Source organism: Rana temporaria, chromosome 2, assembly GCF_905171775.1.
Source record: "Rana temporaria chromosome 2, aRanTem1.1, whole genome shotgun sequence".
NCBI lineage: Eukaryota > Metazoa > Chordata > Amphibia > Anura > Ranidae > Rana > Rana temporaria.
Window position 1 is genome coordinate 265,121,626 of NC_053490.1, and position 26,422 is coordinate 265,148,047.

At 39.9% G+C, this 26,422-nt stretch overlaps 1 protein-coding gene across 2 annotated transcripts in view; it reads left to right on the forward strand.

The window, feature by feature from the left end:
• CA4 (carbonic anhydrase 4) overlaps positions 1-26,422 on the forward strand; it is a 123,074-nt gene that overhangs the window by 13,930 nt on the left and 82,722 nt on the right. For both annotated transcript variants that reach the window (XM_040336908.1, XM_040336909.1), the window contains exons 2-5: positions 10,190-10,237; positions 14,078-14,239; positions 15,854-16,002; positions 20,472-20,573. In XM_040336908.1, the coding sequence (XP_040192842.1) occupies positions 10,190-10,237; positions 14,078-14,239; positions 15,854-16,002; positions 20,472-20,573 (461 nt within the window). The remainder of the gene's footprint in view (positions 1-10,189; positions 10,238-14,077; positions 14,240-15,853; positions 16,003-20,471; positions 20,574-26,422) is intronic.

Consider the following 26,422-nt stretch of genomic DNA (forward strand, 5'->3'; position numbering starts at 1 on the left):
CTAACTAAATTACCGTACTATGAAGGCTATAAACTGGACAAAGTGCAAAGACTAACATGAAACATTTCCGCGTAATGAACACATCATTGTATTTGTTGACAGAGTTGTGACTAATGTGCATAAAATAATGCCATCTGAATCTCAATAAAGAGGGTTGATTTCACATCACTGTTTAGTACATAGTCTCAAGATCCCATAATTCAGTCACTGAGAAAGACACTCCCTTTCTAGAGATCATGGTACTGTAGATGATTATTTCTGTCTACATATCTCCTCAAAAGGGTTTCACAAAGGATTTTAGTAAAACCAAACCTTTGAAATTTCTCACATTTTGTTGCCCAATTGTAAATTTCTTCTAGCAATTATTTCAGTACGGTGGCCCAGTCACATAAGCAGCACATTGTGGTAATACACAATTGTTTAGTCCAGTGTTTCTCAACCACCTAGCCATGGTCCAGTGTTGCAGCCTTCCTTATGCTGGGCCACAACTTGACAGCAGTCACAAGTGCATTTCAATAGCAAGTGGTGGATTTACATGTGTGCCAGCAATGACTTTTCTTTCCACCCCCACTCCCCCTCCCCTCCAAGCCTCGGCTTGATGGCTACTGCTGTCGCAGTCTCTGCAGCACTACTTTGTTTGTTTGCTAACTCTATGCCCATGGGTTAGGTGGCGCCTACCCAACAGGCTGCTAGACTGTACGTTTTAGATGCCTGTAAAATATCAGGCCTAAAAAGTGGGCTCAGAGTAAGAAAGCAAACGCTGTGGTGCTGCATAAATTGTGACAGCAGTAGCTCTCAAGTTGCGGCTCACGGGGGAATGGAGAGCTGGCACATAGGGCAGTCCTGGACGGGGGCCCCATTGGTCACCAGGAGTAGTCTTTTACTTATTAATTTACTCCATTCAGGAGAAATGTCTGGTTGATCATATTAGTCCCCTTTCTTCCTTGTTGTAAACTGACCATGCAAAGCATAGGATAATTGATAAACTCATTGCACACAAAAATAGGTAACATATCATTTCCCTGCCAGAAACCATGCAATCCAAAAAGGCATGGTCATAATTACAGTGGCTGTCATTTTACAGAACTTTAAAGAAGAACTCAGAGCACAAAAAACATTCATTTAAAGGGGTGCTCCAGCCCCCCCCCCCAAACAAATGAAAAGTCAGCAGCCACAAATACTGTAGCTGCTGATTTTTAATATTAGGGGACTTGCCTGTCCAGGAATCCAATGGTGTCCTTACCCAAGCCAGTTCTTCGATCATCTATCGGGTGCTGGCGCCACCATCTTGACTAAGGGACTAAGGGTTTTCTACTGCGCATGTGCTAAGCACACTGCGCTTTCTGAATGGGCTGGCAGGGGAGTCAAACTTCCAGCTCAGTTTGCCGTGGCGAACTGAGCCAGAAGTGGGAGCAGGTACCTGTTGAATCCAGGTACCCACTCCCCCCCCAAAAGATGCCCAATGTGGCAGTGGAGGGGGAGGAGATAGACAAGCGGAGCATCCCTTGAGTGGAGCTCCGCTTTAAATATATTCTTCAATAAACACAAAGGGGGCAAATCCACATGACATGCACCAAATACCTTTCCAAATTAAAATACTGGATTACTTGAAGAAATACACAAAATACACCAAGATTCAATACATGTCTTTTGTATTTAGACAAAAAATTACTCATCCTGGGGTTGAGCTTTATTTTCCAATAGTTTATATTGAAAGAAAAATGAGTATTACAACAACACAGAAGCATCGCCACAAAAGTGTTAACAAACACCTAAGGTCTCCATCCCAATACATAACACCATATATTATTCGGCATCATCATCGTAACAAAAAGCATAATAAAATACTCCAGGGTAAAACACTGAGTGTGGTTCTCCCCAATTAATCGATGACCAAACCTTAGTAGGCCCAAGACCTGCCGGTCAAGAGACCTGGATCTGGAAACCCCAAATCCAGTCTGTTGCCTCTATTACTAACCAAACGGGAGGACCCGCTTTGTAAGGCTTCTGTTGGAAAGATGGAGGTGTAAAAAATAAACATAAATAAGCAGTATCGTATATGGAAAAGAAAAGAAGAAAAAGAAAAGAGAAAGGAAAAGAAAAGAAAAAGGGGGAGGGAACAGATAGGAGAGCAACCGACCAGCTCCTAGAAATCAATTGAATGGATCCATGACCGTAGCTCACACCTCCAGCGATCTTAGATCGCTAGCCAAGTAAGCCAGCCACGGGTCCCAAACCTTATGGAAAATCTCCAGCTTGTCCTGAATCAGTGCCGTCAATCTCTCATTTAGCATTAACCATGACAGTTTCCGTTTAAGCTGTTCGAGCGGCAAGGAGGCGACGCGCCAATTTCTGGCTATCGTGATCTTAGCTGATATAAAGATAAACTTAAGCAATCGCCTTTGGGCTTTAGAGGCCTCCACCACCCTGTCGCCCAAAAGAGCCTGCTTTGCAGATTTAGTCATGTTCAACTGGGTCAATGAGTAGATAAAATTATATACCCTAATCCAGAATCTTCTGACCTTTGGACATGATCACCAGATGTGATAGGCAGTTCCCACCTGGCCACATCCCCGGAAGCAGTTGGGGGTGGCCCCATGAACAAAGGTAGCGAGTCTGGCCGGCACCATATACCATCTAAGCAGCACTTTATAATTGGCTTCTATAATGGACGTGTTTATAAGTGACTTAGAAGCAGTCTCTGCCAACTCACACCACTTATTTAGATCAAAGGTTTCCTGCAGGTCCTCCTCCCACCGGAGCATGTAATTCAGCTTAGTGGAAGACGACATCAGCATCGCATATAACTCAGAAATATGTCCCCGTAAACTGTCATAGCGAACGCAAAGATACTCCATGGGGGTATGGACCTCCAAGTCTCCCTGGCGGGCCAACATTTGTATAAAGTGACTTATCTGAACATATCTGTAACATTCTATCAATGGCATTTGATACTTTTCCCGCAAAACCTGCTCAGAGAGAACCTTCCCTTTGTCGCAAAGGTCCGCTATGCGCAGTAGTCCCTTATTCGTCCACCATTGGAAAGCAACTGGGTCGAGACCTGGGGTGAAAGCACGATTTCTCAACAGGGGGGCCAATGGGGAATGAGGCGATTTAAAAGCCTGTGTTCTAGAGACCCTATCCCAAATATCCAAGGAAAAGGATAAAGATGGGCATAAAATGGTGGGTCTGTCTTTAGGCGGAAGCCACAATATATGGGAAATAGGAGACGGGCGACAAGCGTAGGATTCCATGATCATCCAGATCGCCTGTGACCGCTTTGAATGGAACCTGGAGAGTTGGGCTAACTGAGCCGCATAGAAATATTTCTGCAGGTTAGGTAGGCCCAATCCTCCCTTCCGTTTCAAGGTATACATAGTGCGTTTGTTCACCCTAGGCCTCTTGTCTCCCCAGATGAATTCAAGGATTTTTCTTTGTAACAACTCCAAGTCACTGCGCACCAAGGCTATCGGTAATGTACGAAATAAGTACAATATCCTTGGCAAGATATTCATCTTTATAGAGTGGAGTCTGCCAAACCACGATGGAGGGTGGATTCGCCATTTCGCCAAGTCCTCGATCATTTTTTTAATTAAGGCTGGGTAATTCTTTTTATACAAGGTTTGGAGAGAAGAGGTCAGATTGACTCCCAAATAAGGAAGCATTTCAGATTCCCAATGGAACCGATGTGTTCTTTCGATCACTGACTGGGCAGAACTAGACAAAGAGATATTGAGGGCCCTAGATTTCTGGGGTTGAGCTTTAATGTAAATGACAGGTCTTGGGTAATAAGTATTTTTTAAACAAGAATCAGGTCTGAATCAAATTATCAAAAGTGTACTTTTAGGTTCAGTTTCTAGGTTTTATTACTTGGAGTAAAGTCTGTCATACACTTGATCACCAAGATTGATCCTTTTAGACAAAGTGGGACTCCAAATGGGTAAGCTTTACTTACTAAGGTATTATGCATTGCATGGGGCACAGGGTGATTTTATTATGAATGGAGTATCTATAGTAGGTGTCTTTTTTTTTTTTTTTTGTAATAGGAAACAGCCTTAATTGTTATGAACTGTGGCCCAGATTCACAAAGAGTTACGCCGGCGTATCAGTAGATACGCCGGCGATACTCCGAATCTAAGCCCGTCGTATGTTTAAATGTATTCTCAAACTGAGATACACTTAAACATGCCTAAGATACGACGGCCTGCGCCGTCGTATCTTAGGGTGCAATATTTATGCTGGCCGCTAGGTGGCACTTCTATTGCGGTCGGCGTAGAATATGCAAATGAGTTGTTACGCCGATTCACGAATGTACACTTGCCCGTCGCAGTAAATTTATGCCGTTTCCATAAGAGATAAGCGGCGTTAAGATAAACATGCCCCCTAGGTGGCGTATCCAATGTTAAGTATGGCCGTCGTTCCCGCGTCGCAATTTGAAAATTTTATGTCATTTGCGTAAGTCGTCTGTGAATGGGGCTGGACGCCATTTACGTTCACGTCGAAACCAATGACGTCCTAACGACATTTAGCGCAATGCACGTCAGGAAATTTTAGGGACGGCGCATGCGCAGTACGTTCGGCGCGGGAACGCGCCTAATTTAAATGATCTACGCCCCCTACCCGGATCATTTGAATTAGGCTGGCTTGCTCGGGGGATTTACGCTACGCCGCCACAACTTTACAGGCAAGTGCTTTGTGAATCAAGCACTTGCCCGTAAAACTTGCGGCGGCGTAACGTAAATGTCATACGTTACGCCGCCGCAGTTTTGCGCGAGTCTACGTGAATCTGGCCCTGTGTATACTCACTATTCCAGTGACTGCAGTTTCACAAGCAAAGTAAACTCTGCAACAGGAACACAGGTTGCAAAAAAAGCTAACATGGTTTTTGCCTTCCTCTACACTACTAAATTAAGCATTTTTATTTCTGTCTGTGTTACTTTTGGAAATTTTCCCTTACTTCCTGTCTAGTTAAATTGTTGTTGCTGGAACAGGAAGTGAGGGCAAATCTCTTTTAACCCCACATGGCAGCTAAAACCTGACAGGGGTTTTAACAGTTCCCCACTCTGTCCAAAAAACTTTTTGGCACATATTTTAAACCATCATTTGATTTGTAAGTTAGTGTTTTGCAATTTGATCATTTCATACTCAGCCACTGCATCATGTTTTCTAATTTCTCTTTTCTATCTCAGCTGCCACTTTATGCACTGACCTACCTCCATAGATCTCAGTCTGTCCGGACAGTGTGACCACATGCTGATTTAGCAGCCGTAAAGTGGTTGTAAACTCAGAAAAAAAACACCCTGCAAGACAAAAAAAAAAAATGCACAATAAGTGGGACACAGCATTCTCCAATAAATATTTCAGAATCCAGTAATAATTCTATTACCAATTTCAAATTATGCGATTTTCTTAGAAGCAGTTGTCTGCTGGATAGAATTTGCGATTTGCTAACAATCCTGTTCCGATGAACATCTGTGTGCTGAGAGAATGACTCTGTAATCTGAAATTTAACACTTAAATAAAACAGACTGAATAAAGCACGAAAACGGTGTCTGTTTTCATGACAAAGATTTGTGCTACTTTTGGAAGAAATAAATCAGGTTCCTCTTCAGTAACAAAATGACTAAGTAGTTGCCAGGATATAGTGTTTCAAGCTTAACTAGTTTGTAAATAGTCTTTTTCAGCATGCAAGTAGCTGGAAAGAGATAAGCATTTCCCTGCTGATTTGTTGTAAGTCTAACAAACAACTTTCACACACTGACCCTGGACAATGAGAATGAAAGCTAAAACACTCAACTTTTTATGTAGCCATTTGAATAAACAAAACCCATCATGGGTGACATAAAAGGGCTGCCATTATTTACCAACATCAGAAAATGCTAGTTGCCTGTCCGTTAACCTGACCCATTGGCTTCAGTATTTTGTGAGTTGCTTCAAGTGTACAGATCAGGTAAGTTAGTTGAAGGAAACGCAAAAGCTCTGATCTGCATAATTGTGCCAAGTCAGTGACTCTGACCAGTGGATGACTATCAAGGTAACCAGCATTTTTTAAAAGAGAGGTCAACAATGGCAAACTCTATTTCTCTCTCATGAAAGTTTACTTTTAATTTAGTACTCAAAAGCTGAAAATTATTTAAAATGTCTCTTTGTGGACTCGTAAAGTGAGTTAACAGCAAAGGTCAAATCCACCAAACATATTATTTTTTTTAACAAGAGATCCAAACATATTTAATTTCCAAAAGTGTTTTAAATTTTGGTTGGACCCTGTTAGGTTGAATAATTTTCTGCTTTCCTACTGTGTTTGAGATTTTGCTAAGGTATCCACATTAGACACAAGTTGCCCTATTCCATTTCTATAGGAGGTCCTGGATGCTACCAGCTGCTGCGAGAGGGAGAGAGCAATCAGTAAAAAAACATTGTTCTAAACTTATTTCCTTCTGCCTCTGGTCTTTAGCCCTCTCTTCTCCGTTCACAGACAGCTTGCTCCAAAATGGATCAGGTTATTCATTTATAAATGACTGTTCTGTAAAGAATAGGTGAAAGTAAATAACGGAGCACCAAATTATTGTCTTAAGAGTACATAATTCATTATTGCTAGTGATACTTTAATGCCAAGAAGAAAATCTATGGCCAACATGTTTCAGGGCAGGCAATAACCTTGACTGCTTATATGCATTACATGGGTGGCAAGAGGTTAAGAATCTCCTGAAGGAGCTGAGTAAAATTGCACCTGATACCAGCATCCCTACTTTATGCCCATTGAAACAACTCAATTTATAGTATCCTTCAGGAGTTTCTTAAATAGAGTACAATTTAAATTGCTGGTGCATTAAGCCCCAATGAACGAAAAATGTTCTGTCCCTGAAATTAGCTTAGTACAGGTTGTCTTCTTGCTTTTAGAGTATCATTGGCAATAAAGAATTATGATTTTTTTATTTTTTTTATTTGGTATAAAGCACATACAATATTTCAATCACAGTCAAATAGCCTGTTCCGGCGCAAAAAAATATACAAAAAGACTTTATTTTCCAGTTTTAAGAAAAAAAACTACCCTGACCCTACCCCAAGCCCCCCCCCCATCCTACCCACCCTCTTCTCTCCGACCAACCATCTCGTGTCATGTCTGCCTTTGCCTATCACCCTTCCTGCTCTATACCATCCTTTCTGCAAATCTCTGTGTCTGCTTATATTTTAACCAGTCTTGGCATTTCAGTTTAAATCCCCCTTCTCCTTCCTCCACCGTAAACCGTAGCTGTTCTGCATAATAAATATCATTTATTTTACATAGCCAGTTCCTCACCGTAGGGCTCTTAGGATCCTTCCACTGTCTGGGAATCAAACTTTTCGCTGCGTTTAGGAAATGGGGAAGTTAGGTTCTCATGTACTGTTTGATAGGCATTTTTAGTCCCGTGAAACAGGCATACCCACGCCTCTTCTGGTATTTTAATTCCAGTAATTTCCTCTGTTACTAATATCACTTTTTTCCTACATGTTTTAATTTTTGGGCAAGTCCACCATAAGTGCAACATAGTTCCCAGTTCCGAACAGCCACTCCAACAAAATTTAGAGGTTCCCCTTTGATAGTGGTGTGCTATGTCCGGGGTTATACCAGCGTGCTAGGCATTTCATAGGCACAATTGGTTGATGTGATATGTGTCAACTTTAGTATTTTCCCAACATCTATCTCAGTTTCACCTGTTTCCAACTCCTCTTCCCATTTTTTTATATACAGTGGTGGCCCCAGAATTTTTAGCCCAATTAACATGTTATAAATCGGGGAGATCCCTCCCTTTCTATTTGGCGCTGAGCACAAGAATTATGAACTTTTAAGACAAACTTTTGGAGCTCTGTTACGCCATTTCTTGTGAGTTTCTCAATTCTGGTGGCCCCTCTACCTGCATAAAATGTTCTTATCCTGAAAAACTAAAAGCAATGCAGCCACCAAATCTAAAGACTGGTAGGCTGCAATATATTATATTTTCCTTCTTGGGTTTAGATATGTTTTGATTGTCTTTTTTAAAAAATAATTGTCTGTAGTTCAGTTTTTTAAATTCCAATCTTTTTTTAAATTTGTTTTTCAAATAGTAATTGAAATACAGTTTCTCAGATACAAAAACCATAAGTCACAAAGATAGTAGATAGAACAAGTAGAAAGAATACTCATAGAACATGTACACCAATAGTATTACAGAAAAGTGTGATCATTTTTTGATAACCATACATTCTTCCTATCATAGGAATTTCAAATGGCTTTAGTAACAGACCATTCAATAACAGTTATATACTGGTGAATAGTTCAGCTTTTAATATTGCTGTTTTATACTGTGTTTTTTAAATGAGCTGTTAGCAGATGTTGCAGATTGCTTTACCTTGGACTTACTTATATGATTTGATAGGAGTCTTCAGACTTAGTAAGCAGCATATTTGGAGCCCTGAAAAATAATGGTAGACATATACCGTATAACATTTTCATCATCATAATTATCATAACATATTCGTTTTCAAGATGCATTGGATTAATATATAACTAAGTTCACATCACTGTAGTAGGATAAAGAGAAAACTATACTTAAAAGTATATCTTGGCTCAAGAACAAAAATATATGTTGAGGCCTACCAGCTCTTAAACTACAAGGTACAAGACAGCTTTGCTAAGAGTCTGCAGGAGCCTGAAATTGCACCTGTGATCAGCAATGCTCGCAGGCTCCTTTCAAAAAAATAAATAAATGCAAATTTTTATTTATTTTTTTAACTGCAAGGTGAACTTCTTTGGGCAATTGCATGGAACTAGGAATCCTTGTGGTTGAATTCCGCCAACTAATTGCTATGTTAGGAAAAAAAACAAGATGGGCCGTGCCCTGAGGCCGCGTACACACGGTCGGACAAAACCGATGAGAATGGACCAAGGTTCAGTTTCATCGGTCCAAACCGACCGTATGTACGGCCCATCAGTCTGTTGTCCTTCGGTCCAAAATTTTAAAACATGCTTTAAAATTGAACCGATGGACCGCTGACTGATCGGTCCAAACTGATGGTTAGTACACAAAAGCATCGGTTCAAAACCTGCGCATGCTCAGAATCAAGTCGACACATGCTTGGAAGCATTGAACTTCGTTTTTTTCAGCACGTCGTTGTGTTTTACGTCACCGCGTTCTGACCCGATCGGATTTTGAACTGATGGTGTGTACACACATCAGACCATCAGGCCAGGGGAGATTATTTACAATGATGGGTCCCTAGCTCACATTCATACTAGGGCCAATTAACCTACCAGCATGTCTTTGAAATGTGGGAGGGAACACACCAGGCACAGGGAGAACATGCAAACTCCACTATTGATTGGGCATTAGAAAGCTGAACACAATGCTGTTAAAAGCTCTACTGAAATATGTATATAAACTACTTTACTCCCCAAAAGAGTTGTGATTCCATGCAGTCAGTTTTGTGATCCTGGCACTCCAGCTAGACAACACAAACAGATCGCCAAGCACCACTACAAAAACGATGTTACTTGATCAAAAACACTAATAAAATACACTCTTTAGCTGACTTTACAATAAAGCAGTGGCCACAGATTGAGACGGGCATCTCATTCTTTTTATGTGGCCATTCTTCTTATGATGGCCAATTTATGGGTAGATTAATCAATTTCATGGAACTCTGCCTAGAGCTCTGGGCCTGCCTCCTGAAACATGTGACAGGAACTTCCCAGGATGCAGCTGTTATATCACCAGTGCTCCACTCTACCGGGATATGGAGGAACAGTAACTGTTTTGTAAAAAAAAATGTTTAACTAATGAATGTGAGATGATTTCAAATCAGCATGCTGAGCTGTATGCTAATGTGATTTTTAGTGAAAGGGAGGAAAAGTTGCTAATTTATGAATAATCTGATACACACAGCCACGGTATGTTGGATGATTTCTGCATGGTCTGTAATCTATCTATCTAAACACATTCATTGATACAAGGCTTAACCAGATTCCTACATCATTTTTTGAAGTATATTGAGGGTTTTTTTTTCCACTGCAAGCCTGCGATTGGTACTTTGTTGATGGTATAGATGTGTGCACACTGTAATAAATATGAATGCAGTCAATATACTGAACTACTAACTATGTTTAAGGATGTCTATATTGGAAGTTGTTGCTTTTGTGTTCTGATTTTAATTTTACCTTTTTCTATTGCAGACACATGGTGTTATGACATTGTAAAGTCATCTGCCCCCCATTGCCCAGGTAAAAAGACACTATTAATTATGGGATTGCTTGATAAACAAATCCAAATATAACGAAAAGGGAATGTCACATCCAGGCTGTTTTTTGTGCTTCTGAACATTATAGTGCCCAAGACTAGACACCATGGCCCGGATTCAGAAAGGACTTACGGCGGCGTATCTCCAGATACGCCGTCGTAAGTCCAAATCTGCGCCGTCGTATCTATGCGCTTATTCAGCAGCGATCGGGTCTGGACCCGCAGACCCGATCGCTGCTGGAGTCCCGCGATCGGTCCCCAGAGCTGAAGAACGAGGAGAGCTGTGTGTAAACACAACTTCCCCGTTCTTCACTGTGGCGCTGTCATTGATCGTGTGTTCCCTGATATAGGGAAACACGATCAATGATGTCAAACGTCCAGCCCCGCCCCCCTACAGTTAGAAACACATATGAGGTCACACTTAACCTCTTTAACGCCCCCTAGTGGTTAACTCCCAAACTGCAATTGTAATTTTTACAGTATACAATGCATTTTATAGCATTTTTTGCTGTGAAAATGACATTTGTCCCAAAAATGTGTCAAAATTGTCCGATGTGTCCGCCATAATGTCGCGGTCACGAAAAAAATCGCTGATCGCCGCCATTAGTAGTAAAGCATATTTTTTTTATAAAAATGCAATAAAACTATCCCCTGTTTTGTAAACACTAAAAATATTGCGCAAAAACCAATCGATAAACGCTCATTGCGATTTTTTTGACCAAAAATAGGTAGAAGAATACGTATCGGCTTAAACTGAGGAAAAAAATGTTTTTTTATATATTTTTAGGGGATATTTATTATAGCAAAAAGGAAAAAATATTGCATTTTTTTCAAAATTGTCGCTCTATTTTTGTTTATAGCGCAAAAAAAAAACGCAGAGGTGATCAAATACCACCAAAAGAAAGCTCTATTTGTGGGAAAAAAAGGACGCCAATTTTGTTTGGGAGCTACGTTGCACGACCGCGCAATTGTCAGTTAAAGCGACACAGTGCCGAATCGCAAAAACTGGCCAGGTCCTTTACCTGCATTTTGGTCCGGGTCTTAAGTGGTTAAAGGACAACTTCAGCTTTTGTAAAGTTATCCTGTAAATCTTTCCCACCCCAGAAATAGAAGTCACAAAGCTAAATACATATAGTACCTTCATCCTGCTCCTGAGATCTTTATTGCACAGCCCTGATTGGCATCATATGGCCTGTGCAAAAGTCCCAGCTGAGCCTAGTTCCTACAGTGCATGCACATCACTGTATCCATTCATTCCTACCCCTGGGGCCATATTTTGCCCAAATGAGATCAGATTTTAGTGATTGTTTTAAACTGCGGAAATCTAGTTAGATGCACATCATTGTCCTAGGTCAGGGCTGCGCCAGTATCATTAGACACAATAGGCATGTGCCTATAGGCAGCACAGCCAAAGAGGCAAACCTCTCACACCCACCATCAATAGGAAAAGTCGTCTTATGCAAGATTATCCCAGCTAATTAATGTTACTTGTGTGCCCACAGTCTCCAATGATGGAAATTTGGGCCATGTTTTGTAGCTTGTTATGAAATCAAATATTTTATTTAGCAGCTCTCTCTAAATACATTTTAAAAACATACACTAGCAAATGTGCACTATCCTTCCAATTGAGGGACGTACGAAATGTGGAAAAAGTATTTCCCATATTTTTGATACACTGAAAGGGAGATGTTTTTAGTTAATAGTCTGATATCTAGCTTCTTTCCTGCTGTGATTGACAAAATATGCCAGCCCTGAGGTTTGTAGCCTATGGTTGTACAGTATGTACTAATTAATCCAATATAATATTAAGAATGGGATATTGGGGTCATGAGTGATTTCTAACTGCATTCTTTATTACACCTCTTCATAATTTTCTAATCAAAATGTTCATATCGCAAACAATTATACCATTGGTGTGGATTCATTTTATTTTATTTTTTACATTAAATTAATATTTAAGTACAGAGAATTCTTAAAAGCTAGTGGAAATTTAGTACAAAATAAATGAACAGGCACATTTTTTTAATGCCAAAGAGACAACAACTGTATGTCTCTTCTGCATTAAAGTTTCTTACCTGCCTGTTCACACTGTACACTAAGATTTATTTTTATGGCTACAATTTCCTGGTTAGTTTTCTTAGGATGTCTATTAAGTATCCTACCATAAGGTCCTTATATAGACATTCATATCAGGCAAACCTGCATGTTTGTTTTAATAGAGGAGGGAGGAAGAGTGCTGTGGGTATTGGCTCTTTGGGCCAGTGCCCTGAAATCTACAAATGTTCTGTCTGCATTCCCTTCTCTTCAGCAGGACTTTTACTTTAAATAGTTGGCAGATTCACTCTAAAGCTGCTGACAGAAATAAAAACAATATATTTTTACATAATTTTTTCTTCCTTTTTTGTTGTATGTCTTTAATGCTGTTTACACCCCATCATACTATATTTCTGCGCCATTTTAATGCCCTATATCTACATCTCATCGGAGAACCTTATATTCTCCTAAAGTTTTGTACCCAAGCCAGGAGAGCTTTTGGCCGGCAAAATGGAGGTGTGTATGTTTCCTTGCAATTTTTCCACCAGGAAAACAGGCGGGGCCCTGGCGGGAAAATAGAGAACCTTCTCTCTATTTTCCCGTCGGGATTCCCAGTGTTTTTTTTTTCCTGCCAGATCTACTACTTACCTATGGGAAACACTGGGAGGCAGTGCCGGTGGAGCACACACACGGCTGGGATTCCTGGCCAAAGCTCCATGGCAGTTTTCCTGACGGGTTCTCGGCTTTCCCCTCGGTTTTCTCAGTGAACTTTTTACCGCCGAGAAAACCGAGTGTGTGTACAGGGCTGAACTGTACCTTTTAAAACTAGCGGAGGTTTATGGAGCACTCTATGACCCACTTTTAATGAATTAGAAATCTGCCTGCTTGGTCATGTATGTGGCATAGCAGTGAGAAGACTTGGGGGTTGATTTACTAAAACTGGAGAGTGTAAAATCTGGTGCAGCTTTGCATGGTAGCCAATCAGCTTCTAACTTCAGCCTGTTGAATTAGGCTTTAGCAAAACATCTGGAAGCTGATTGGTTTCTATGCAGAGCTGCACCCGATTTTGCACTCTTCAGTTTCAGTAAATCAAACCCAAGGTCTCTCAGATCTAATGCTGCGTACACACGACCGTTTTTTAATGACGTGAAAAATATTTTTTTTTTAAATGGTCATTAAAAACGATCGTTTGTAGGCTCCAGAGCATTTTTCTTGACTTGAAAAAATTTAGAACATGCTCTAATTTTTCACGTCGTATTTCATGTTGTCATTTTTCACGTCGTGAAAAACGGTCGTGTGTAGGCTTTACCGATGTGAAAAAATCATGCATGCTCAGAAGCAAGTTATGAGACGGGAGTACTCGTTCTGGTAAAACTAGCACATTCGTCACGCTGTAACAGACTGAAAAGCACAAAGACTTTTACTTTTACTAACACGAAATCAGCAAAAGCAGCCCAAAGGGTGGCGCCATCTGAATGGAACTTCCCCTTTATAGTGCCGTCATACGTGTTGTACGTCACCGCACTTTGCTCAAGCATTTTTTTTTCACGATCACATGTATGCAAGGCAGGTTTGACAAGAATCACGTCATTTTTTCTAGGACATTAAAAAGGGTCGTGTGTACGCGGCTTAAGGTCTGGTATGACATTTTCATAACCCGGTTAAATAGAAAAGTAAGGGAGACAGATCATTTATTATAACAGAGCATATCATATATGTATTTGTTATTTAATTGTGGATACAGTATCCCTTGTGACTTTGTATTTTATTGTATTTTCCTTTATAAACAGGACCAAGGGAATGGAAAACATTAGGCTCATGTGGTAAAAGCGAACAATCTCCAATAAACATTGTTACGAAAAACACTGAATTTAAGAAAACTCTAAAGGCATTTCATTTTAGTGGATATGATGCTGAAAATGATTTAACAATAGCGAACAATGGCCATTCAGGTAAGTTTTCCTGAAATGTATATGTAAACAGTGTTGTTCTTTGCATATTAAAACACATGAAAAAACAAGTGATGCATAAAAAGCTGCGCACTATATTACAAATCACAACCTTTTTATACTTACGGGAAGGAAAGCGTTTACATCTTCTTACATCATCCTACATCTTCCTACATCATCTTTAGCCTTTCACGGTAAGTTAAGTCACTTTGACCACATTTAGATTATCATTTGGTATGGTGATAAATGTTTTTTATAGAAAATAAAAATATTAAACTGCATACCTAAATGATCCTGTGATGATTACAAACCTGCCTGTTTTCTGACCAGTAATTATGGAAAGAAGGGAGTTCATAATTCCAGATGATGTGTAAAGGGGACAGTATTGATCTCAATATGAATGTCCAGTCTAATTGGTGCACTCCCCTCCACAGCAACATTCTAATTATGAATTCAGACCACTCAGAAAATACAAGGATGTCACAGCACAGCATATCCACAGTGGAACGATGTTGTTTTCCTGCCTAATTGCACCTTGAAAGCTCTACACAGTCTGGTTATGAATAATCTTGAGTAAAATATGTGAAACATGTATGACCAGTTCTGGACATTTGCCCTGATTAGAAATTTTCTATAGCTTGAGATGCGCTTGCAGACCTGAAAATGTCCACATTTGTGGATTTCAGCTGTCATTTTTGCCCATCTTTTTACAGATGAGCAAACTCAATAAGCTGAGCTCCAGCCATATACTAGTTGTACCCATCCATGCTCATTAACCCTGCAGGCAATTACCATGCTGAGCAGTCTCCTAAATTGCTGAAATACATATGTACTTTCCAAAAGATAATATAGCTGCTATCCCAAGTTGTTTTAAGTACCATGATCATTCTATGTGAGGTCACAGATCACAATCTAGAATCAGACTATCATAATGTACAGTATGTATCAGGGCGATGGGGGGGGGGAGTAACACATTTCAGAAACAATTTTCACAATGGTAAGTAACCTTTTACTGCAGCTGATGCCCCTATTTATATTTATCTGGAATATTTGTATATTGTTTCTGTATATGCATACACCTATGACCTTTTAAACCTGACACCTTGGCGACAGCTCCTGCTGGCATTTTAATGGTTTTTGAAAGACAGCAGGAAATGTCCCTGATAATGTGATCACTGTGATTGGCTGTGGCATAATTCACATGATCGGGAGCCCTGCATAACTGATTCTTGATCCTAACGGTGACCAGCAGCTAGCAGTGACAGCTCAGTTTCTGTGCTGATAGGTGTGCAGTGAGTTTGCTCACAGAACAGTAGAGCCGGCTGAGGCATACACAGTATTTGTACAGCCGGCATTACAGCCCACCTTGCTGTGCTGAAGCATACATGCGTTACACCAGCAGGAAGAGATTTTAAATATACAGTATAATACAGTACAGAAGATTCTCCAGCACATTTACCAGAGGTTTTTGTTGCATACAGCCTTTGTGTTTATTCTGCCTTATAACAATGTTTTTTTGTTTCCTTTGCCTTTTTTATGATATTTAATTAATTGTGTTTGCTTGTTCTATATATGATATATGAATTTAATTAGGGAAATATTAATATTTAATTTTAGCTCAGTTGTCTTTGGAAGGAAAAGGAGTTACGATTAGTGGAGGAGGACTTGATGGTACATACACAGCTTTACAGTTTCACTTTCACTGGGGTAGCATTGAAATGCACGGATCTGAGCACAGCATAGATGGCGAAAGATATCCGGCTGAGGTATGAAAATCCTAGCTCACCTATTTTTTATACAAATGCTAAACTCTGTCTTTTGTGAACATACAATACAAAAATGATGCAGATATCTGAAAGAAATTAACACTCTAGCACATATATGTGAATGTGCATAAATGCGTGTGCAATACTGTTACTGCATTTTTTTAGATGGCAGCTTTTCTCCTGTCAGGAGAAAAGGCATTCAGATGACCTCAGTGATCACGATCCTTGTATCTGATTTGCACATGAGTTCCTAGGCTGATCCATATGCAAATCCCATTTTCTTATTTAATTACACTACATTACCTCATGGTGGCTGCAATAACCGGATTTAGTGCCTATTTGTTCCAGTGTGCTGCATTACTGCACATGCATTTTAGCATTGCATTAAGAATAGGCAGCAACACATCAAAGATGATGTATGCCACACTTTTCTTAAAGCAACACACATCTTGCATATCTGTGCGCTGTGGTGCTTTACAGCACATGTACGCTACACTCTTGTATTGGTTCATTGGGGTGCTGTTGAATTAATGGCAATAAAACACATGGGATCACAGGCATCATGCATACTCAAACATGCACAGAGAATAAAAACACAACAAAAATATATCAAATAATATATATTTTTTATTATTTCTCAATAAATACATATTTTGGAAAATATTGGCCACAGCCTGATTCATTGGTTTAATAAACTTTATCAGTATAATACCAACTTTAATTCATAAAAAACGTAAACCAAATAACCACTGAGACTCGAGCTGAAACAGCATTTGAACTTTTCCTTAAATCTCCCCTCTAGTTAACCTCCAGAGGGAGCCTACCACATGAATCGGCCGCAACGAGGGGGGGGGGGGGTAGGGCGGGGAGCTTCACCTGCTGGTTTCTTCTCTGAAAACTGGCGCTAACCCCCTCAGAACTGATCCTTAAATAGGCCAGAGACCCCTTCTAGAATGATCTCTAACCTGTCAGCTGACCTTATTAACCAATCACAGCTTGACCTCTACACCTTCCAGAACCCTCTGAACCCACCTGACCTGACTGGCCAATGATTTAACCTGTTTAACCTCTAGAAACTTCACCCTTTGACCTAGAATAACATACTGACCTCCTATCAACCTTTACTATTAACTAGCTTAACCTAACCTAGCTAAACTATAGCCTGCACCTTTAACTATTTAGCTTCCTTTTGATGCCGTGACCCCATGGGGAAACGGGAGCCTAAACGGCTGTCCCTTTTAATTCCCCATTAAACTGCAGAAAACATGTTAATGTGCCTTTTACAGTGCCTTAATGCAATTCACTGGTGTAAACTTGGCCTTAAAGGGGTTGTAAAGGAATTTTTTTTTTTCATAATAAGCATCCTTTACCTGCAGACATTCCTCTTTTCATTTCTTCATTGTTCGTTTTTGCTCAGAAGTTGCTCAATTTCTTCTCTGTTCTGTTCACTTCCTGCTTGTCTGATTTTACTGACCACCATGAAGGGAGGCTTTCCTGCGGTGGTCAGTAACGTGCTCACCCCCTCCTGGGAACTACATCTGTGCGGCAGGACGCTCTCTACGTGTTAGAGACCTCAAGGAGGTGTGAATTTCTGGGTGTGCCGCAATTCATACGGGGAAATGTAGTTTTTACATGAATGAATGATGCAAACCAGGAAGTGAATGAGAGAACAGAAACTAGAATGCCGGAGGTGATATACAGTAGGTGACTGCGATATTGTGTCAATCTCGCTCCCTTTCTCGGCAAGATTGACCACCTACGAGCCCCATCGCGGGAGCCAGCGCCGAGCTGGCTTGCCGCGATGGAGACAAAGCCGTCATAGAAGCGACGGGAGATCCGACTTGGATTCCCGCCAATTCTACCCCCGGGTCTTCTCCTGCTCACTCTCCGGTGCCTTCTTCTTCAGGGCTGGCCGCCGCTATCTTCGTGTGTTAGCTCGATTACTAGCCGCGGCCAGCCTGCTCTTCTTCTGTCTTCTGTCTTCTTCTGCCTTCTTCTCTTCTTCCCATGTTGACACAACGCTTCTTCCCGATGTTATGCCGGGTGTCCGGTGCGCGATGATTTATATAGGCCTCTCTTATGATGTCACAGTCCCATCATGCTCCGGTACCTACCCAAGCGGCAAGATCACTGCGTTTCACGAATCAAGATTCGCATAGTCAGATTCGCTTAGTCATAATCAAGTAAGATTATGACTAAGCGAACCTTGATTTGTGAAATGAGTTTATCTTGCCATGCCTGCATAATGGTCTCATGATGTCTTTTGATGTATCTTGATGGATTTTTATCTTCAATAAAGTAATCATCACTGCTTCAAACCTGGGAGTGCGGTCAACCTTTCTTGAACTATTTGACTTCAAATGTGTCTACTTTCTTCACCTCTATTACATGGAGGATCAATAGGACTAGTAGTACACCGAAGAGAGATACATTTTTTTGTGTTTTACTTTAAAGCAGAACTTAACTGCATCTGAGCACCATAAACTTAATACATTATTTATTTAATTGTTATTATTCAAAGACAACTCACCCGTCCATCTACTGTGTATCTCCATGCTTTATTTGGTTGAGAAATCACTTTAAAAAACATTGTCCTTGCATCTCTAGCCATAGCCATTTTGAGTAAGGGTAGAAAAAGTGGAAAATTAAAGGATAAAAGTATGAACATACTGTATATCAAAATGTGCATAGTCCTTATATTTTTGTTTTTGGGTTTGGATTTGCTTTAACCCCCCCTGGCGGTATTCCCGAGTCTGGCTCGGGGTAATATTTTTATACCAAAATCGGTATCCCCGAGCCAGACTCGGGCTCGCCTCGCTGCAGCCACAGACAAAGTTACTTACCTTGTCCCTGGATCCAGCGCTGCCGCCGCGCTGTGTGAGCGAGCGGGACCTCGCTCGATTCACACAGTGTCCTCCTGTACCGCCGATCTCCGTTCCCTGCGACGTTACGACGCACGGGGTCGGAGAACGGCGCCAAATTCAAAAAGGTAAACAAACACCTTACATACAGTATACTGTAATCTTATAGATTACGTACTGTATGTAAAAAATACACACCCCCCTTGTCCCTAGTGGTCTGCCCAGTGTCCTGCATGTTCTTTTATATAATAAAAACTGTTCTTTCTGCCTGCAAACTGTAGATTGTCCAAAAGTGTCCCTTTAAAGTTTTAGAGCAGCTAAAAAACAGCGATAATAAATTATAATCACTTGCAGAATTGTGCGATAGCGATTTGTGGGGAAATTCGTCATAAAAAAAAATAAGTAAGTTATTCCTAAGAATTACAGGCCTACAGTATAAAACGCCAAATTTCCTTGCAAATAATGGTACCGCTTTCAGCACATTTTTTCTGAAATAATCATACCGCGAGGGAGGTTAAAACCTGTAGAACACCTGGATCTTCCAAAACATGACATTGATCAGTATACGGACAGTGATGATAGTTACAAAAAAAACTGCCATAGTTAAATTTATGTGACAGTACAATATTATTGTGGATAATGACTTAGTGGAAACATGCCCATAGACACTGGATAAAGATTCAATGAATTTGTTTTTAAAAGGTTATCCCCAAGTAGAAATGATGTCATTGCAGGATGAAGGAGCAGCCAACAATTACAAAACTAGTGTGGGGCTTTCTTATTAGAAGTCCCAGCATGTTCTGCAGCTTGAAATCACTCTGTGTTTAATGTTTTTTGGTAAAATATGAACTTTTAAACTTAAAGCAGTATTAAACCCAAAAGCAAGTATTTATCATATTGTAGCTTACTAATTCTTAGATGTGATGGCGACATTCATTTTCTTTTTTATGCTTTCTTTCTTCTATTTTCAACTGGTGATCCAGACAGTAATTTTGTTGTTTTTCAAAAGAACAAGCTCACATGCAGTTACAGGGATGAGACAAACCATTCCCACTGAAAGGGGTGCTTCCAATGATCAGCTTTTATTTATTTATGGATTTTTTTTATCCCAAATAGAAAAACAGTTTGCTGTCACTGATTGAATTATTAGCTGGAGTTCAGCTTCAATTTGTTAGTAATTCTGATAGTACATCTAACACTCCCATTCCCCCAGACTGACAATGCTGCTGTCCAAATATGCCCCATGTGCTCATTCATCCAGAGCATAGTCACTGTAATGCAGGGGGTGTGTTACCAGTCAGATCACCATGGGAAAATAGGGGGAAAAAAGCTTCAAGAGGAAAACGAACTTAGCCACCACATCTAATGATTGGTAAGCTGCAATATATTACATTGTTGGTTTTGGGCTTAAAACTGCTTTAAACTGCTTTACGACATACAATAGTTTTTAATCTTATAGTCACCGTAGTTTTCCTTTAAATGTTTAAATAAATATTGGTAGCTTTTTGCTCACAAAAAAGAAATACAGACATTTTGTAGCATTAGCTCTATAAGTGAAATTAATGTAATACAATAAAATACTAATTCAATGCTGTCTCTGTGATTTAGCTTCATATAGTTCACAAGGCAGCAGCCAGCAGCCGGTCATCCTCTGGTGGAGAAACTACTGGGAGTGGAAGAACACTTGCTGTGCTTGGATTCTTTATTGAAGTAAGTTTGATATATAAATTATTCTGATATGTAAACTCAATAAACAATTGATAATGCATAGGATGCATTTAGGTAAAAAAACACAAGGGTTTACAACCCCTTTAGCCTTTCAATTTATCGTTTGTTCAGCAGAAAATTTCCAAACTTGTACTTCGTTTTTTTTTGGCTCAAAAACTTCCCAACTGATTACCGATTTGTGCCCATTAACTGGCCGAAAAACGAACATACTTTTTTGTGTAGTGTATGGCCAGCATTAGATGCATAAGTAAAAACTGATCTCTGTGATGGTGCTATACTTGCCAGCCACTCAAGAAGACTCTTGCAAGTCCTCTAGATAATTCTGTCTTTTGACTTTACTAGCAAATAAGACAGAATAATGGGCAGCACAGTGGCTAAATGGTTAGTAGGTCAGCCTAGCAGCACTAGGGTTGTTGGTTTGATTTTCAACCATGACACTACCTGCCTGGAGTCTGCATGTTCTCCCTGTGCCTGCGTTAATTGACTCCTGTCTAAATTGGCCCTAGTGTATGTATTAATGTGAGTTAGGGAACTTAGACTGTAAGCTCCTTGAGGGCAGGGACTGATAGGAATGTACCATATGTCTGTAAAGCAGGGTATAAATTGTTTGCACTATATAAATACCTGTGGTAAATAAATAATCTTTTGCAGAAGCTAATCTATTGCTGACTGCTATATTTGATATGTATGGTAGAATTAACCTACATTTAAGTAAGGGTGAGAAAACTCAATTTGAAATAGCCAATTCCTAGATAGTAGATGTGTTGTTCTTTTGTACCTTATTGCCCCCCCCCCTTTTTTTTTTCAATACTATTTAACATGGCACATTCCCCTTTCTTGAGAAACAGCATACTGGGTAAAAAGCTGGTATTTTTATTTTAAGAGGGCTGTCAAATGTGCAAGCGCATGCTGGATTGGTACCAGTCTGTATGCTGTTAACACCTATTTTAAAGAGGAAGGGGAACCACACCAGACTATTCCACACTTCTGGTGGACAAGAAGGTAGAGTGGGAATATAGATTGTTTTTGGCAACTTACCTGAGGATAGGTACTTTTGGCCATTCGTTGCCCTTCTAATTTCATAGCTGATCATTTCTATCCCTTATCAATTCACAGGGCTAGATTTATATCTTCTTCCTCCAATGGTAGCTCTCTTCTACTACCCCTTCCATCCCACTGGCACGGTTTTCACACTCTGCATCAGTACATCTAGAACCTACCACTGGTCAAGTAGGCAAAGCTGTTGCCCTACTCTGCTAACAGCTTGGTTGCAGGCCTACAGAACTGGAGTAGGCAAGCTGTAAATACACAATTCTATTACTAAAATGCGCAGGTTGTTCATGGGCAACAAATGAAAGAACCCAGATGGATGGCACTGACAGGCAGTGTAGCAGTCTGGAACCTTTTGTTTTATACATGAGGATGTATTTATGACTGTAATTGGCTGGATGCCCCCTACAGCAGACGCAGTACTGTAAATCTAGGCTGACAACAGGAACCTCTAAAATATGACATTTCAATGATCATTTTAATCCATTTCTCATTAAACATGCTAATAGGCTGGTATTAACCTGACAGGAGGTAGCACATTTGGCATACTAGCCTGTATGCCTGCTGAATAGTCTGTGAACCATACCCTATTTTTTATTGTATCAGTTGTTTACTAAGAATTATATACCTGTATATGTGCATAGAAACATGACACTGCAACAAAAATATGTACATTAAAAAAATAAACGCAAAAAAAATTTGAGCACATTTTCCTTCTATACCTATAAATTTATATTTCATAAGATTGTGTCAAAAGCATCATGGGCTAAAGAATTCCTACAAGCCCACATTACCTTGGTGCCAAAACCAGTTTAAAGGGGTTGTAAAGGTTTGTTTTTTATTTTCTAAATAGGTTCCTTTAAGTTAGTGCATTGTTGGTTGGTTGTTTTTCTTCGATTTCCCTTCTAAAAATTATTTTCTTTGTCTGAATTTCTCACTTCCTGTTTTTCCTCAGTAAGCTTGCCCCCATCATCCAAGTCGTTCTGGCTGGGGGTTAGTCAGCCAGAACAGCTTGCTGAGGAGGAACAGGAAGTGAGAAATTCAGACAAAGAAAAACATTTAGAAGGGAAATCGAAGGAAAGGATAAGTGAAAAAACAATGCACTAGCTTAAAGGAACCAATTTAGAAAATAAAAAACAAACTTTTACAACCCCTTTAAGACCTAATGAATGATACATGAAAATCTCTGCCCATTTTCATTTTGAATATAGCTTACAATATCTTTGCAAACATTTAACAGCCCATTTAGCAACAAGATAACCCCTCCCTTATCTCTTCAGACCTCTTTAGATGTGGGTCCATACCATCACGTCAGCTAACAAATAATAGATGCATTCTTGATATAATTTCCCATAAAAAAAGGTCCTGGGCAATCTCACCCTTCCTTTATTCCCTGGGTGCATTTTGAATACCAAACAATCTACCCTATCTGTATTCTGTCATTCCTCTGTGGAGACAGCATCTTCCATCCACCAGCAGCAAATTAATTACATTTTAATTAGCTCTATGGTCTGAATAGAAAAATAACCACCCCAATAATGTATCTTGTGTGCCTCTTTTTGGAAATCATAGAATTTAAAGCTAGGACTTTTAGGTGAAGGAATTTTCAAAAGGCAAAATATCCCCTTCTTTTTTTCTCATCCATAGGAAAAATGTGGATATGCCCAAATACAAAAATGTATTTCTCAGTCCCAAGAGGTCATGCTAGTTAATTCACCAACTACAGTGCCTTGAAAAATTGTTTGTACCCTTTGACATTTTCCACATTTAGCATGTTACAACCAAAAACAGAAATGTATTTTATTGGGATCGTATGCATTGGGATTTAACACAAAGTGGCACATAAATTGTGAAGTGGAAAGAAAATTATAAATGGTTTTCCACATTTTTTACAAAAAAAGATCTGAAAATAGTGGCGTGCATTTGTATTCAGCCCCCTTTACTCTGATAGTCCCTTAGTGAACAAACAGAATCATGAAGGCCAAGGAACACACCAGATAGGTCAGGGATAAAGTTGTGGAGAAGTTTAAAGCAGGGTTAAGTTCTAAAAAAAATATCCCAAGCTTTAAACATCTTACGGAGCACTGTTCGATCCATCATCTGAAAATGGAAAGAGTATGGCACAACTGCAAACCCACAAAGAGACATGGCCGTCCACCTAAACTGACAGGCCAGGCAAGGAGAGCACTAATTAATGAAGCAGCCAAGAGGCCCATAGTAACTCTGGAGGAGCTGCAGAGATCCACAGCTTAGGTAGGAGAATCTGTCCACAGGACCACTATTAGTTGTGTACTCCACAAATCTGGCCTTTATGGAACAATGGCAAGAAGAAAGTCATTGTTAAAAGAAAGCCATAAGAAGTCCTTGTTTGCAGTTTGCGATAAGCCATGTGAGGGACACAACAAACATGTGGAAGAAGGTGTTCTGGTCAGATAAGACCAAAATTTTACTTTTTGGCCTAAAAGACTATGTGTGACAGAAAACTAACTCTGCACATCACCCTAAACATCATCCCCACTGTAAAACATTGTGGTGGCAGCATCATGTTGTGGGGATGCTTTTCTTCAGCAGGGACAGGAACGCTAGTCAGAGTTGATGAAAGATGGATGGAGCCAAATACAGGGCAATTTTAGAAGAAAACCTGTCAGAGTCTGCAAAAGACTTGAGACAATTGGGCGTAGGTTCACCTTTCAGCAGAACAACGACCCCAAACATACAGCCAGAGCTACAATGGAATGGTTTAGATCAAAGCATATTCATGCGTTAAAAGGGCCCAGTCAAAGTCCAGACCTAAATCCAATTGAGAATCTGTGGCAAGACTTGAAAATTGCTGTTTACAGATGCTCTCCATCCAATCTGACAAAAATATCACTCTGTAGATGTGCAAAGCTGGTAGAGACATATCCAAAAAGACTACAAAGTATTGACTCAGGGGGGCTGAATACAAATGCACGCCACACTTTTCACATTATTATTTGTAATACATTTTGAAAACCATTTATAATTTTCCTTCCACTTCGCAATTATGTGTCACTTTGTGTTGGTCAATCACATAAAATCACAATAAAATATATTTCCATTTTTGGTTGTAACATGACAAAATGTGAAAAATTTCAAGAGGTATGAATACTTTTTCAAGGCACTGTATTGATATTACAGCAGAAGAAACAACTCTTACTGCTTTACGACACCGTGACCTGAGTGTCTGGGTATAACCTATGTATAGAAACCATCTCCACTCAAACATGTTCAGAATAAAATAAGGTAATTTCTTGGCATCTTTCACAAATTCCTAATCCTAAAAACTCTATGCCAAATATCTGCAGGAACTACAGATGTGTGTGTGTGTGTGTATATATATATATATATATATATATATATATATATATATATAATGGGCCAGATCCACGTAGCTCGTTGTAATTTTAGGCAGGCGTAGCGCTACGCCGCCGCTACTTTGAGAGGCAAGTGCTGTATTCACAAAGCACTTGCCTCTAAAGTTACGGCAGCGTAGCGTAAATCTGTCGGCGTAAGGGCACGGAATTCAAATGACAAAGATGTGGGCGTGTTTTATGTTAATTCTACTTGACCCCACGTAAATTACGTTTTTTTTGAACGGCGCATGTGCCGTCCGTGGGGGTATCCCAGTGCGCATGCTCGAAATCACGTCGCAAATAGTCAATGCTTTCGACGTGAACGTAATTTACGCAAAGCCCTATTCGCGAACATTTTACGCAAACGACGTACACAACTGGAAATTCAACGCTGGCCCGAACGTCCATACTTAACATTGCGTACGCCTCATAGAGCAGGGGTAACGTTACGCCAAGAAAAGCCTTACGTAAACGACGTAAAAAAATGCGCCGGCCGGACGTACCTTCTGTGAATCGGCGTATCTAGCTAATTTGCATACTCTACGCGGAAATCAATGGAAGCGCCACCTAGCAGCCATCGTAAATATGCACCTAAGATCCGACGGCGTACTAAGATGTACATCAGTCGGATCTAGCCCCCATTTAGGCGTATCTTGTTTTGTGGATATAGATATGCCGTCGTAACTTCTTTGTGTGTCTGGCCCATTGTATATATTTTATATATATATATATATATATATATATCATATATATATATATGCTTCAGGGGCTGCACAAGTTACTTCTTACCATATTTGGCGGTGATGCCTGATCACCACCCATTTCTGAGCCACAATATTTCAATAGCTGTCCAGGTAGGTGGCAAACAGATAAAACCAGTACCATGGACAGCATTGTTAAAAGTGATTTCTCCTGTTCTACCTAAGCTACAAAGAAAGCCTAGGCTCTTCCTATTGGCAACGACCAATTAAACAAAATAATGGAAGAAAAACAAGTTACCTTGTTGATACCAAATAAAATCACCAAAATGTATACTGACTAATGCATCCAAAGCATTCTGTCTGATGCTCAACTTAAATTTGTGAAAAACTGGAAACCCTGGATACAACACAAACATAAATTTCTTTAAAAATCACATACATTCCATTGCAATGCCTTCACCTCTGACCTAAATCCCACAAAATATAAAAACTCTTCCCACTTTATCAGCTGGCCTACTTTCTGGTTATTGTATCTTGCCAACCCCCCCACACACACACACACGCACACACGCACACACACACACACACCTTTTTTAACTTAACTGTAATTCCCAATTCCCCTTTAATAAAACCAGTTGAAAAAAAAATTGACATACTAGAGTTTATTAATGTTTTAATATTTAAGATCACAGAAAGGCATTTCCGA